Raw genomic sequence first — 16,378 nt, 5'->3', positions numbered from 1 at the left:
TGTAAAGATAAATATATGAAGGTCTTCATGGCAGTATTGGTCACAAGAGTGAAAAATTGGAATCAAAATAAATGCCTAGAAATGGAGACTAGCATAGCTTCTAGAACAAAGAAGTTTTTTACAGTTGATTAAAAATGATGGTGTCATTACACATTATTGGCACACAAGGTGTTATAAAATAACGACGTGTACGAAGCTGTAGTTGACACACACGTGTGTGTGAGTGCACACACGCTTTTGGAAACACCACAGTGTTAGCAATGGTTCTCTTAAGCAGCTTTTCCTTTCTGTGTTTTCTAATTTGTCTGCAGTGAGCATGGATGACTTAGTGATTCTTTTCTCCCAAAAGAAGAGGGAAGAACTGACACATTTACCTTAAGTATTTTAGCCAGTCTTGAACCAGTCCAACGTCCCATCACAAAAAAGGAGTCTGGCTTCCACAAATCTCTTCTCAACCTGTATCCGTATTTAATTGCTTATTAAAATAAAACAGACACTCTTCTTCTTCTTCTTCTTCTTCTTCTTTTTTTTTTTTCTGTACTGGTAGGCGCTATTCTTAGAGGCCTCTTCTGGTACATTCAAAAGGAAATAAACGTTTGCAAACCCCCGAACTCCTGTTGTTTTTAATCTTCCATACAGTTCAGCTAAATATTTGTTGTGTGAAATAACCATGTAGTAAAAATAGAAAGTTTATCTCCCATCTTCTGGTATTTATTATCTCCCCTATGAGTAGCAAGTTTATTTCCCAGGATGACCCACTTTTTTCCAACTAATGTAGTGTTGGTGGAGACAGTGGGGCGCTACTGGGAAGTTGCCCTGTGCAAAGCACTGGGCTGGGTGCCGTGGGGTCGAGAGAGGCAGCGTAAATTCATCCTGGGCCTCTACCAACAACAGCACCTTTCTGTGTATCATTGCATTTGAGCTTTACTGGAGCACTTTATAACTTAGCAAACATCACAGAGTCAGGACTCTAAGGCAGCTCACAGTGCTCCTCTGAATTTGCCCCTACTCCCTTTCCACTGGAAGCTTCTGGAAGCTGTTCTTCCTGGACCTTCTTCTTTCTTCCTGACTGCCTCTTTCACCAGCTTCCTCAGGGGGTCTGGCTTGAACACAGCTGCTGCTGACAGTTGGCAACAACTCCTCTAGGTGGTGTCGGCTGTCCTGTGCCTATGGAGTTGCCCTGTGCCAATACCGAAAGAATCACTCAAGGGGAGGGGTAAAGGGTTCCATCAGTATTTTTCTTATTGCTCATGTTTAATGCTCAACTTGTTCATGTTGCCAAGACAACCACCTCCATGCCTCTACTTCTTCCCAAACCCAGCACCCCTCTGTTGTGCCTTGGGTTCTTCAAGAAGCAGCCTCTGACATGAAATCAAGTGGGCAGGATGCTTACTTGGGAGTGCCCTCAGGAGAGCCCTGCAGAAAGGACGGGTGAGGCAGAGGGGGAACAGTGCAGTGATGCAGCCCCAACAATCCTGGCTCAGATCCACGGGGGGTTCTGGACTTATCGTAATTGTCTGCTTGGGCCAAAATGGCCAGGCTTTCTACCTCTTCCATGGTCGGTCATTAAATGTGGGCCACATGGGAACAGCATGATCTTGGGCAAGGCAGCTTTCTATAGCGTAGGCAGGTCCCGTAGGGGCCACAGCTGGAGGCTGGCTGTGTGCGGTGCTCTAGGCAGCTGGGGAACAGATCCTTCTTTGAAAGGAAATTGGGGTGGTGTGTCGTTATCCCTGGGTTGTTGAGGTAACATGGTGAAGACAGAGAGCAGCCTGCTTTGCAGATTCTGAGGCAATTTTATTGACATCCTGAGGTCCACTGCCATCAGAAGAGAAACTCAAGGAAAAATCCTCACAAAGATGAGGGTCAGGTAAGCCTCTCAGCAGAGTGGCACTGCTCTCACATGCCCTCCTGGTTTGTGATCCTTCATAACAAGCCCTGAGCCATCGTCTGAAGAGGTGGAGAGATGAGATGACAGATGGCATGTTCTCCCCAAATTTCAACGTTTGGAGGAAGGGTTTTTGTCTGATAATTTCCTGATTATTCAAAATCAGCTCATGAAAATCCTTATCTGGATGTGTCACTTCTATGACGGGTTAGAAAGGTCACACATTTGACAGTCAGGAAGCCACAGTTCTAGTCCTGACTCTGACTCTTTCTTTATAGCTCTGTGACCTTGAGTAAGTCACACAGCCTCTCTTGGCCTCAGTTTCCCCATCCATAAGATGAGACAAGTTGACGTGAAAAGGTCTATAGTCACTTCCAGCTCAGAATCATGAAGTTTCTCCATTGTCTAGGCCAGAAGTTGATAAACTACAGCCCATAGGTCAAATCTGTGTCAGTATTTGAATAAGAGTTTACTGGGACACAGCCATGCTCCTTTATTTACCTCTTGTCTATGGCTGTTTTCATGCTACAACCGCAGAGTTGAGTAGTCGCAACAGAGATTGTTTGCTTGCAAGTCTAAAACTACTTGGCTCTCTACCGAAAAAGTTTGCCAGCCCATTGGCAAATCTTCCATCATGTTCCACTCCAAAGAGTAAGGGGGACAATATGGGCCACGAGGACATGCCTTTGCAAAAATTTGGGCCAAGGGGACAACTGTATTTCTGGAGTATTCCTGAGGCACTTGCAGGACAGGAGAGGGTAAAAGATTAGGAGAGAAACATCCTACACGTACGGTGCACGAAGGGCAGTGTCTGCAAGGATTCCTGAGTAAGCAGTGTCCCAGGTGCTTATGTGGGATCTCGTTTGCCAAAATGACCAGCTCTGCAGTCCTTGCATCAGCTCTTTATCGCCCACGTGGGAGGAGGTTTTGCAGGGAGGGCAAATGAAGCTTTCACTTTTACTATCAAGGTCATCCATCCAGGCACAGAGCTGGGGGGAGTAAATGAGTAGAGTAAATGTGTAAAGGGAAATTTTGAAGGAAATGAGAGAAGAATCTCTCTCTGCTGGTGAAATGTCACAGTCATCAAGCTGTTGCTCCTTCGGGGAGAATAGAGAGCTCTGCTGGTAAGAGACCACAGAAGTAGGAGGAAGCCCGACAATATTACTATGACGAGCTATGTTCTGCCCCCTTACAGAACACAGCTCCTGGTTGCTGACTGTGTCTTCATAGCATCTTGTGTTCATCTCACTGTCAAAACATCCCCCAGGGGTAGTGTCAAGTGTTCTAATCCTCCTTATCCTGTGTTTGGCAGGTGGGGAAAGACTTCGAGATGATTTTGCCGATGTTTCAGAGTGCCTGCAGCTCTGACTGTTGCTGCCAGCCATTTGCCTCTTAATATTTGGTCCTTCTGGTTTCTCTTCATGTTGTTATTAGTATTAGTGTTGCCTTCCCAAAGAAATTCCACTCCATGGAGGTCCAGAGAGATGTCTTATACCAGATCTTAGAAAGTTCCATCTGAGAGAAGGTCCTCTGTCTAGTGAAACTCCTTAAATATATTATGAGCGAACTGAGGCTCATGGAGGTGACCTGAGGGGCTTTGTAGCCAGTGAGGGTAGATCTAGAACAATAACTGTGGTCCTCTAACTTAAAGGTTAGAGCTTTTTCCACAGACCCTTAGTACCCTTCTTTGTAGCATGGTGTCTTATGTCAACATACAAAGCCCTCCTGGTGACCATCTAGACAGATACTCTGTCTTCCCCAGTATATTGCAAGTTCTTTCTGGGTTAAAAACAATGGCTACTATTTACATTACCTTTGAATTTATTTTTTTTAAAGATTTTTATTTACTTATTTGACACAGAGAGAGAGATCACAAGTAGGCAGAGAGGCAGGCAGAGAGAGAGGAAGGGAAACAGGCTCCCCACTGAGCAGAGAGCCTGATGCAGGGCTCGATCCCAGGACCCTGGGATCATGACCTGCGCCGAAGGCAGAGGCTTTAACCCACTGAGCCACCCACATGTCCCTACATTACCTTTGAATTTAACTCCTACCTTCGAGCATCTAAAATAGAACCCCTCCCTTAAGAAACTAGAAGAAGATGAGAAAATTAAACCCAAAACAAGCAGAAGGGAGGAAATAATAAAGACTAGAGTGGAAATGTATGAAATAACAACTAGACATAATAGAAGACACTGACAAGACCAAAAACCCTTTTAAAGGATCAACAGAATTAATAAATCTTTAGCCATAATGTCCAAAGAAGTAAGAAATAAGACTCAAATTCATGAATCAGGAATTAAAGGAAGGACATTACTACCACCCTTAAGGAAATGAAACATTATAAGGGCATATATGGACAACAGTATGCCAGCAAATTAGATAAGTTGGAGGAAATAGAAAAATGTCTAGAAAAACACAAATTACCAAAACTGAGTCAATTACAAAAAATCTGAATAGATCTCTAACAAGTAGATCAAATTAGTAAACTAAAAACTAGAAGGCTTCCCTGGTGAATTCTGCCAGATATTCAAAGAAGAATTAATACCAAGTCTTTACAAGCTCTTCCAAAAAATGGAATATGAGCCAACACTTCCCAGCTTCTTCTATGAAGCCGTTCTTTGATACCAAAACCAGACTAAGACATCACAAGAAGAAACAAAACTAAGAGCCAATATCCATCAGGAATATATGTGCAAAAATCATCAACAAAATACTACAAAAATGAATCCAGCAACATTAAGAAAAAAAATGGATTGTACTTGTTGACCAAGTAGGAGTTATCTGAAGAATGCAAGGGTCATCTAACATCAGAAAATCAATTAAGAAATAAAACATACAGGTAGAATAAAGGGCAAAAACAATATGATCATCTCAATAGATGCAGAAAAAACATTTGACAAAGTCCAACATCCTTTCTTAATAAAAAACACTCAAGAAACCAAGAATGGAAAGGAAGTTCCTAAACCTAATAAAGAGCATTTATGAACACACCTATAGCTAATTCATACTTAATGATGTAAGAATTAATGTTTTTCCCCTAAGAACAGGAACGAGACAAAAACTTCATTCACCACTTCCATTTAGCAGTGTGCTAGAGGGAAATTAGGCAAGGGGAAGAAATAAAAGGCATCCAGTTTGAAAAGAAGTAAACCATCTCTATTTGCAGATAACATGCTCTTGTGCATAGGAAACCCTAAGAAATCCACTAGAAACTATTAGCACTAATAGTTTCTAGTGGATTTTCTAATAAATTTCTAATAAAGAAATTAAGCAAGATTGCAGGATACAAAATCAGTATACTAAAACCATTGTATTTTTATACATAGCAATGAACATTTCAAAAATGAAATTAAGAAAACAATTCTATCTATGATAGCATCAGGAATAAAATACTTAGGTATAGGTCACTGCTGTGACGAAGATGGCCAGGAGACTGGCTCCCTTCCTCAAAGATGCCAGGACCATGATGCTGCTGCTGGTGGGGTCCTTACTATAATTCTGCCAACTCTCAGCCTATCCACCAAATATACATCATGATCAACCAGGCCACACCCTACAACTATCCAGTGGCCCCTATCCCCAGAGATGATGGAAACATGTCCAATGTGCCCAGCCACCCCCAGAATCCCCAGGGCCCAAGCTTAGAGTAGCTGAAGAAATTGTGAGCACCTCCAGTGATATGGCCCTGTCTCCTGTGGCCCCCTCCCTGGTGGCCTCCCCTGTGGCCAATAAAATGTGAAAAGTGACCCTCCACCCAAAAAAGAATGAAATACTTGGGTATAAATTTAATATGATACATGCCTTATGCTGATGAACTTTGGAGGTACAAAGATGAACAAAATAAAAAATATTACAGATAATATATTAAATGGAAGTTTAATATCTATAGTAAATAACTACAACTCAACAACAAAAATACAAACATCTCAATTTTTAAATGGGCAAAGGATTTGAATAGATATTTTTTCAAAGAAGATACATAAATGGCCAATAACCACATGAGAAGTCATTAGGGAAATGCAAATCAAAACCACACTGAGATGCCACTTCACTTCCACTAGGATGGCTATAGTTTAAAAACCAGAAAGCGACAGTGTTGGTGAAGATGTGGAGAATCCTCACACACTAATCGTGGGGAGGTAAAATAGTGTAGCTGCTGTGGAAAACAGTTTGGTGACTCCTCAATCAGCTAAATATAGAATTTCCATACCACCCAACAATTCCTCTCCTAGATACACACTCAAAACCATAGAAAATGGGTACTCATATACTTGTATGCCAATGTTTATTGTAGCATTACTCATAATACCCAAAGAGTGGAAATAACTCGTGTCCATCAACAGATGAATGGATAAACAAAATGTGATGTATACATACAATAAATATTATTTGTCCATAAGAGGAAGTCTTGCTAATGCCACACATTGATGAACCTTGAAAATAGTATGCTTAGTGAAATAAGCCAGATCCAGAAGGACACATATTGTATGATTTCATTTACATGAAATCATTTATCTAGAACAGTAAAATTCACAGACACAGGAAGTGATTAGAGATGAGTAGGGACTTGGGGGAGAGGTGCGTGGGGAATTTTTGTTTCATGATTATAGAGTTTCTGTTTGGGGTGATGCAAAAGTTTTGGAAATAGGTAGTGTTGATAGTTGCACATGGCAAATGTCCTTGATGCCATTGAATTGTACACTTAAAAATGGATTAAGAGGTAAAAAAAATAATAAAGATAAACAGGACATAATCTGTATACTCAGGGAGCTTACTAACTGGCTGGAAAAGTATAAGGGAGTGGAGTAACAGATACATCTCTGTGACTACAAGTGTTAGAAAGCAAACCATGGCAGGCAGCGCCTCAGCTAACACCTGGTCCAGTGGCTGCTGTAGAATGGATATGTGCTCTGGGAAGGTTCTAGTAGGGTCACCAACACCTAGGACTGTGGAATTTTTTTAAAAAGCCTGGTTTCAGGCTTCGCCATGTGTCATTTCCAGCTATGTCATGTGTCAGTTGTAATGAACTTGGGTAAGTTACTTACTGTCTCAAAACTCACTCGTTGAAAAATATGCCTACTTCCCAGGACCCTCACATGACATGATAAGGGAAGCTGCTCAGCACAGGGCCTGGCACTTGTCTACTAAAAAGGGGCTAGCCATCACTATTTTTTTTTTAATGATGAATTGAGATGAATTTGGATAGAAATTAAATTTTTAAAAGACCATGAACTAAGTACCAAAATACAAGTCCCACACCAGAGACAGGAAGGTACAGGGACTAAAGATGGAAAGCTGAGGTGAGCTGTGGAAGTATGGGACCCAGGAAAGAAGGACAGGAGAGAGCTGCCTGTGACAGGGCTCAGAGTAGAGAGACGAGAATTTGAGGGAGACAGATCCCTGGCTCAATGACATGAGGGAAGAGCATAGTTGATTTAAAAGGAAACTCACAAGAACCACCAAGTGGCATCTCTTTGCAGCTATGTTTCCCTAATGTGACAGGTCCTACCTCTTCCAGGGAAGGATGGGGATGGAGGAAGGAAGCGAGAACTCACTCTTCCATGTTACATTTCCTGTCACCACATTCTTTTCAAAATGTCTGGACCCTCCATTTTAAGATGAACCCGTAGTCTGAACCAGGAGCACAGTGGAATTCTCCATGGCATGACCATAGTCACCCTCCCTTTATTCTAATGGGGTCACAGTCCCCTTGTAAGGAACACACAGCCCACGCACTGAGTGGGTAGAAGGAAGCAGGACATGGTTGCCATTTGATCCCTTGCTCTTCTCTGGCTTGAGGCTGAAGTCAAAGCCACTTAACACCTACCACAAGGCTTTTCCCAGAGGCGCACCCGAGTCAAACATCTTCAGAACTCACCACTGGTGGAATAGACTGGCCAGTTCTATTGTTCTTGTAGGAAATTTGTGAATCCATACATGCACCTAGCATTACGTGTCTTGCATATATGTACTATTTCCAAGGCCATGAACCTTCTGTTGAAATTAAATAAAAAACTATTAATTTTAGAAAATCACAAGGATTAAGGATTCATCTACTTTTTAAGTCTGAGAATGCAGAGCTCTGGAACCGGAGCTTCACGGGCCTGCAACCAGTGCAGTTGCATGGTGTCCCAGACTCAGGAGGAGGGCCTTGCACTTGGCGTTTAGTAAAATCCCTAGTAATTTTATCTTTGGATTTGTGGTTTTATGAGTGAAGTCTAATGGGACAATGGAACCTATGCTGGGGGCTTGAAGACTCACTTGTATGCTGCCACCAGCCCCCCACTTGGGAAAGTTCTCCATCACCCACTCCCTAACTACTGGCCCCCACCACCCTCCTTTCCTTATGGGGGCGTGTGCACAGATAGGAGGGATCAGGGGCTGGTGGGGCCCTTGAGCCCCTGCAAGGGTCTTCACCCTCCTTGCGAGTATCTGTTCCTGTTCCTGAGGGAGAACATTAAATGCCCCATAAAAATACAGGTCCACAGGGGTGCCTGGGTGGCTCAGTTGGTTAAGTGACTGCCTTTGGTTCAGGTCATGATCCTGGAGTCCCGGGATCAAGTCTGCATCGGGCTGTCTGCTCGGTAGGGAGTCTGTTTCTCCCTCTGACCCTTCCCCTTCTCATGCCCTCTCTCTCATTTTCTCTCTCTCAAATAAGTAAATAAAATCTTTAGAAAAAAAAAGACAAAAACCATAGTCTTAGTATCTTTAAAAAGAAAAACAAAAACAAGTCCACAGAGAGAAACAGAAGAAAGAAATCAGCTTTTCTCTTGCCTTTTGAAAGGGGGGCCTTGTGCTGTCATTCAGCTATGGGCCCCACACATTAGGTAACTAGCCCATCTAGAGCCTTGTCAAAAAGTGGCCCGAGGACTAACAACATTGGTATTAGTTGGAAGCTTGTTTGCAATGCAGAATTCCAGGTCCTACCCACATCTACTAAGGCAGAATCTACGTTTTTAACGAGATCTCTAGGTGATTCATATCGCATTAAAGTTTGAAAGCAGGGGTCTAGAACACACTCAGATTCAGTGACTCTGGGATTCAGCTAATAAGCTGAAGTCTATGATTATAGTGTAGTCATTTTTATTGTGATTGCTAAATGTGCTGTCCTTCTCTTTGACATAAAGCTACGGCTATTCATGGTGAAAGGTGGGATGGGGAGGAAAAAGCCTGGCCAATAAGACAAACTAAAAAAGGAATTGCTCTGAGCACCGGGTTTTGCCAGCGCTGGTGCTTGAAATGTTATTTGCCCTGATTTCTACTCTTGGGCTCAAGGCTTAACATCTTCCCAGCAAAGCTGAGAGCCCTACTGAGGGGCATCGTGGCCACATTAGAATAAACTGCAGCTCTCCTGAAAATTTCTTTGACCTTTATTTGCATTAAGTCTTCAGGACTCACCAGCTCTCTGGAAGAGAAGGGAAAGCAGCACCTTCTTTTCAGTCCTGGCAGAAGACTTATGTTTTACTTGGCATGGCATGTTTATTGTTTTAGTAACTTCTCAGGATCTAGGAAAGTTGATTATAAAAAGCAACCAACAAGAACATGAAACGAACCCCCCTGTGCCACCTCTCCTCCTCACAAAAGCTTTCCTTGGGGAAAAGCAGCTGTCCTGGCCAGAGCTGGTGGGAGGGGAAAGCTGAAGTAAAGCTTCTATCTGAGGCCGGGGAAGGCTGAGCAAGTCTCCGTGTGGAAGGGGTAATCTCCAGGAGTGAGCAGAAGGGGAGCAATCACACACTGGCACTTGTGTCTTAAAGTGGGACCATAACTGGCAATGTACCAGGAAGAGCAGGGTGTTTATTTAACTATGTGTGAAGGCGCCCTTTATAGAATTCATACCTGTCGATCCAGTCCCTCCACATCTAGGGGTAGAGGCTGAGAAAAGATCAGAGATTCTGACAAAGAGTTAAATAGGAGAGTATTCATCTCAACGACAGCCATAAGAGAGAGCGGTTCAAAATGAGATGCACGCCCTCCAGGGGGGTGTACAAAAGAAAGGTATATTTAAGAATATTAGAATTTGCATTTAATTTTTCAAAAAAATATAAGAAGAAAGCTTTGCTAATATGTAATATGGGAACTGGCTGTCACTCCCTCCTTTGGTCCCTAAATCAGTCACGTGTTACAAGAAATCGGGTGGGAAGAGTGGGAATGTCCCAACATGGGTCCCTTCTGGGACATAGCAACTATGTGGATAGAACTTATAAATGAATATTAGGCCGTTCCATGTTTTTTTTTTCTCCTGATGGAGTATGAGGCACCTGGTGGGGGGTATAAGGAATGTACAGGCAGATTCTGCCCCAGCTCCAGGAAAGATATTATACAAACCCTATTCTGGAGGACCCCAGCCCTTGCTCAGGGGCCCACATTGGCTTCTTAATGGAAAATCGTGTGGTTTCACTTGATGGACTATTTCTTTCCCTAAGGTTCCAACATGCCTTGTGAGAGCCTCCGGGGTTTATCAGTAGAAGCTGGAGCTCTCTCAGCAGATTTCATTAACACTGCAGCTCTCGTTAGTAATGCTTTACCTCATGAACCCAGTTTTGACCTTCTGCTGCATTCTGCTGAAGTTCACGGCTGTAGGTGAATGCCCCCAGTCAGCATCTTGCTTTCCATTGCAAAAAAGCAATGCTGAGATGTGGGATTAAGATAAAGGGAAAACTAAGTCTATTAGAAAAACTGTCTCAGCCATCTGAGCCAATACCACACCTGCTGAAAGTGCCTGCCAAGGGCTCCTCAGGAATGCTGGCTTTGCCATCAGTGCGTTTCCCTGCGAGTTTGCTAATATAAAGCCCATCTTTTAAATAATGGTGTTCTGTTTAAATAATCCTTTTGGAGAGAGGCTTGGTCCTAGAATTCCTTGTGTATATTAAAACTATAAATAATCTTGTCATTAGGCATAAATCTCCTTAATGTGCATGTCATAATTGAATTCATCTCCAATTAATATAGCATTACCTAGTGGCAAAGGTGGATTAACTTCTGTTTTCTGATTGCCCTTGAATGCTGCCTCCAAGTTGCTGGAGTGCTGATGATGTCAGTAAGTGCTGTGCATTGATTTTTCAGATACAAGGACCGTCACCAGCACAGCTGCAGACGTGTCCCCGAGACCAATGGTGTTCAACAGCCCAGCGGCCAGGAGCAAGATGAAACACATGAGGGAGTAAGTTGCATGTCACCTGAGCCCTAGGAGAGTGGAGTGTGAGCCCTGTTGACATAGAGTGTGATCCTATCATGTAACGCTATTCCTCTTGGTCTTGAAAATAATATCTGTGCTTTTCTAGAAGTGAAGGTGAATGAAATGTGTAAAAAAAAAAATCAGTTGGAAAGGGCTGCATCTGTGTGGAAAACTCAAACTTAAAAATATAAGAAGAAAGCTTTGTCTGAGTGTGTACCCACCCCTCCCCTAAATGCATATGTTGAAATCCTAATCTCCAGAGGAGATGGTATTAGTAGTTTGCATTTGGAAAGTGTGTAAATCATCAGGCCTCTTGAATGGGATTAGTGCCTTATAGCGCAGGTTCCAGAGAGTTCCCCAGCCACTTCTGCCGTGTGGAGACACAGGGAGGAGGTGGTGGCTTTGAACCAGGAAGAGCGGAAGGGGTGGCCCTCACCAGAAGGCAAGTGTGTGGGTGCTTTGATCTTGGACTTCCCAGCCCCCAGAGCTGTGAGCAACACATTTCTTTGTTGAAAAGCTACCCAGTCTATGGTATTTTACAGCAGCCCTAAAGAATAAAGACAGCACCTGTTACAGACTTCTTGGCAAAGGAGAAATACCCAGCCTCCTAGTCTAAATTTTCCTGTACAATTCATGTCTCTAGATCAGTGGTTGGCAAATTCTCTCTGCAGGGGGATAGATAGTAAATAGTTTAGGCTCTGTGGGCTGTAGGGTTTCTGTCACAATTACTTAACTCTGCTATTGTTACACAAAAGCAACCTTAGGGGCACTTGAGTGGCTCAGTGGTTTAACAGTCTGCGTTCGGCTCAGGTCATGATCTCAGAGTCCCAGGACTCAGAGGTAGCCTCAGATCTGGCTCCCTCCTCAGCAAGGAGTCTGCCTCTCCCTTTCCCTCTGCCCCTACTCCTGCTTGTGTGTGTGCACTCTCTCTCTCAAATAAATAAATAAATAAATAAATAAAATATTTTTAAAAAGAAGAAGAAGCCTTAGACAACATATGATTACATAAGCATGGCTGTGCTTCAAAAAGTATTATTTTAGACTGAAATTTGAATTTTGTGTAATTTTCAGGTATCACAAAACATTATTTTGATTTTTTTCAACCACTTAAAAATGTAAAAACAATTCTTAGCTCACAAGATGTAAAAAAATAGGTGGCAGACCAGAGATTTGGCCTATGGGCTCTATAGTTTGAAGACCCCTCTTGCAGATGTCCCAACTCAGAAAATTTCTAAATTTGACTTCCTGTGTTGGTGGTGCTCATGCACTGTTAGGGAAGTTTGGCAAGTATTATATTTCAGTCAATTTGTGTTTATATTGCTCTTGCAACACCATACATCACCATATGGATTCATGTTTGAAAGCAAAGGAGAAAAAAGTGCTGAAAATTATTTCTAACCCTAAAGCTGGTAATGTGTTCACATGCTTATTGTTTCAAGGCCTGCTTCTGTCTGAGTGGCCCCCTAGTAACCGAGTTACCATGGTAACAAGTGCCACCCAGGAGCTGGAAGTGAGAAGGGGTTTGGACTAAACTTTCTTGCCTGTGCTTTCTTCCACTTTTTCTTGCTCAGAGGAGATGATGGAGAAGGCTTTGTTAATCTCCCAGTTGATAATCTTCAAAGAAAAGCTACTTAACTACTTTGCCCTTAAAATTTAATAATGTGGTATTGTGGGATTTTTGATCTAAGACTTCATTAATTTTGCAGAGTACATAACATCCCATTTGCTAGCATATTATGAAATGCTTTAAATAATTAAAATGAAAGTAGTTCTGGCAAAATAAATGACAAAGATATGTTCTAGCGATTTCAGCCCTGGTATTTTTTTTTTCCCCCTCCTTGTTGCTTGACTAAATTTGAATTTGACCAGTTATTTTCTGGCTTATAGAGTTTGGATTCTTTCCCCATGGTTGGTATTGCTTCTTTGGCAGAATAACCTGCCATCCCCTCATACCCCACGTCACAAAGCCCTGTACCATTCCAGAAAAGACAAAAAGGAAATTGAAGCCACAGGGCTGAGTATCTTTTGAGGATATTATGCTTCCTGTTCAAAGACTTAGAACACAGCCAGAAGAGAGGGGATCTTGCCATTGTTTCACATTCTTTGCCCAGTAATGTACTGTGTGCTCTGCGTGTGGACAACTGTTGGGACATAAAGAGTAATGAATGACCTGTATCCCAAGGAACTTACAAGGCAGACAAAGCACTAAACTTCAAGGTGGAAAGCTAAATGACAACACAATGGTTTTGTAATATGAGATAACAGTTCAGAAGAGCCTCCAAGAGGGACCATGCCCATGTGCCAAATGGAGCAGACAGTGAGAGCTTTGAGCTCAGAAAGGGGAAGTCAGGGAGGCCTCTGGGAGAAGTGGGAACTTAGCTTTGTCCTTAAGAGAGGTGGAATTTGGAAAGGTAAATAGAAGGGAAGGAAGGCTGGAAGCCAACAGATTTGGAGTCCAAGTCATGGCTTCACCAATAAATGGCTTTCTGACCTTAGGCAAGTAATTTTCAAAGGTTCTGTTTCCTCATCTGCAAAATGGTCAAAGTTGGGTCCCTGGGAAGGTAGACTTGGAGGTGGGGATTACTGTGCGGGAGATTTGTGAGGGAGTGTTCATGAGGCCGCCACATGTAGCAAGGAGGGGAAGGAAAGGGACTGGGCACAGGGACACATCAGGCTGTGACACGGTCTCACTGGAGGCCTCAGTGGACCCTACAGAGAGCTCTGAAGCAGGGATGGCTCCATAGAACCCTCCTGAACTGGGGCTAGAAGGCCAGGCCTCTACAGCCCCAAGTCAATAAGCCCTGGATGTGGGCTGTCCTGGGAAGGGACTGTGACTCAGCAAGACATTCTTTGGCCAAGGTTCTCCACCAGTGGTACCCCCAGCGGCCGGAGAGTACCTGCAGCACCTGCTGTGATGAGTAAGTGATGTAATGCAGAGAAAACTGATACATACAAGAGGCCTTCTTGAGGAAAAGTCAAGTATTCAGTACCTATCATTAAGGAGTAAAGAAGATCGCTTTTTATTCAAAAGAATATAAGGAAGGAAATGAAAGGGATATATTTTAGGAATACTGACTGTATCAGGTTAATCATGTTAATTTTTTAAAAATTGGTTTTGAGAGGCATCTGAGAGGCTCAGTTGGTTAAGCGACTGCCTTCAGCTCTGGTCATGATCCCAGAGTCCTGTGATCAAGTCCCACGTCGGGCTCCCAACTCCATGGAGAGTCTGCTTCTCCCTCTGACCTTCTTCCCTCTCATGCTCTCTCTCACTTTCTCTCTCTCAAATAAATAAATAAAATCTTCAAAAGAAAAACCAAAAAAAATTGATTTTGAAAAAGATTAAGCCTATAGAAATGTTGAATGAATAGCATGATAAATACTGACATGTGCTTCACCTAGATTCACCGGTCGGTAACATTTTGCCACATTTGCATAATCTCTTCATATCTATTTATATAATGTAGACATATATTTATACATTAATATAATTGTTATTGTTACTGTGAAATTTGGGAATAAATTTTTTTATCATGATTTTTCACACCTAAATATTTACATGTGAAACTCCTAAGAATGGGGGCATTCTCATATATAACCTCAGTAGATGATTAAACTTAAGATATTTCAAATTGATATATATTATATAATATACTAATCAACATTCAAATTTCATGGATTGACCAAATAATGTCCTTTATAGCAAATTTTTTGTGATCCGGGATACAAGCCAGTTTCACACATTTCATATAGTTGCTTTGTGTCTTTGGTATCATTTACTCTGAAACAGTTCCTTAGTTTTTTGTTATTTTTCATGACATTTTTGAAGAGTACAGGTGGGTTATTTTGTTGGCTGTCCCTCAATTTGGGTTTGTCTCATATTCCTTTATGATTAGATCTAGGTTTTACATTTTGTATGATATTCTATATAAGTGATTCTGTGTCCTTCTGAATTTTTTTTAAAGATTTATTTATTTGAGAGGGAATGAGAGTGGGGTGTGGGGAGAGGAGCAGAGAGAGAAGGAGAGAGAATCCCAAACAGACTCCATGCCGAGTGCAAGCCCAGTTGGGGCTCAGTCTCACCACCCAAGGTCAGGACCTGAGCCAAAACCAAGAGTCAAATGCTCAATCGACAGCACCACCCAGGCGCCCCTCCTTCTGAATTTTTAAAAATTTACTTTGGGAACTTGCAGACATACAAAAAGTAGTCAGAATAGTATAATTAATCCCCATGGACTCATCAGTCAGACCAACAATTATCAACCAATGGTAAACCTTGCTTTATCTCTACTCCCAACTATTCTCCCATGTTGAGTCCCATTCACCATATCTTGTCATCCGTTTATTTTTCAATAATATGTGAATTTTTTTTATTTTTTATTTTTATTAACATATAATGTATTATTTGCCCCAGGGGTACAGGTCTGTGATTCGTCAGTCTTACACAATTCACAGCACTCACCATAGCACATATCCTCCCCAGTGTCCATCACCCAGCCACGCTATCCCTACCACCACGCCCAACCCCAGCAACCCTCAGTTTGTTTCATGAAAGTAAGAGTCTCTTATGGTTTGTCTCCCTCCCAGTCCCATCTGGTTTCATTTTTTTCCCCTCTCTTCCCCCAACAACCTTCTGTCATGCCTCTCAAATTCCTCATATCAGGGAGATCATATAATAATTGTCTTTCTCTGATTGACTTATTTCACTCAGCAGTAATATGTGAATTTGAACTTGCTCCTTAACATCTCCCTTTTGGACGTACATGAGGCATTTCAGACTCAGGATGTCCAAAACTGAACCCCTGACTTCCCTCCCCAAACTGCTATTCCACAGCCTTCCCCATCTTTACATAAGGATGGTAAGATCTAGGGTAGAACAAACCTTCCAGCTCAGTTATCAGTGCCCCTCCAGGCTTACTGTGTGATGATATAAGGCTATCAGGCCAGTGGCTTCATCATCTCCTACTGTGAGAAAGCGAAGCTCTATAAGGAAATTGGGGAGCAACACATGTGGTGATCCTAACACCATGTTTCTTCAAGTTCTCCCAAATGGGAGACCCTGAGGCTTAGTGAGCATTCACATATGCAGTGCCAGGCATAGAGAAGACCCTAGCATAGTGCTCAGGTGGGGGAAGGTATGGGGCAGAGAGACAGCAGCTGCTTGAGTTTATATCTCTTCTTATTATTACTAGTGTGCATCCTTGGACAAATTAGACAGCCTCCTTGTGCCTGAGAATTCTCCTCCATAAAGAAGAGCCAATAGTGGTTCCTGCTACATGGGATTGTTGTGAGGTGATGTCCTGTTGAGATTATGAATG

At 42.4% G+C, this 16,378-nt stretch overlaps 1 protein-coding gene across 4 annotated transcripts in view; it reads left to right on the top strand.

The window, feature by feature from the left end:
- Positions 1–16,378, top strand: part of NEK11 (NIMA related kinase 11) — a 256,169-nt gene that overhangs the window by 200,787 nt on the left and 39,004 nt on the right. For 3 of the 4 annotated variants that reach the window (XM_044252388.1, XM_044252389.1, XM_044252391.1), the window contains one exon: positions 10,952–11,048. In XM_044252388.1, the coding sequence (XP_044108323.1) occupies positions 10,952–11,048 (97 nt within the window). The remainder of the gene's footprint in view (positions 1–10,951; positions 11,049–16,378) is intronic. The other variant, XM_044252390.1, reaches the window with a different exon arrangement.

This window comes from Neovison vison, chromosome 6 (genome assembly GCF_020171115.1).
Source record: "Neovison vison isolate M4711 chromosome 6, ASM_NN_V1, whole genome shotgun sequence".
In the NCBI taxonomy this organism is placed as follows: Eukaryota; Metazoa; Chordata; class Mammalia; order Carnivora; family Mustelidae; genus Neogale; species Neogale vison.
The sequence above is the reverse complement of the archived record's forward strand: the minus strand, read 5'-3'. Positions and strand labels throughout refer to the sequence as shown.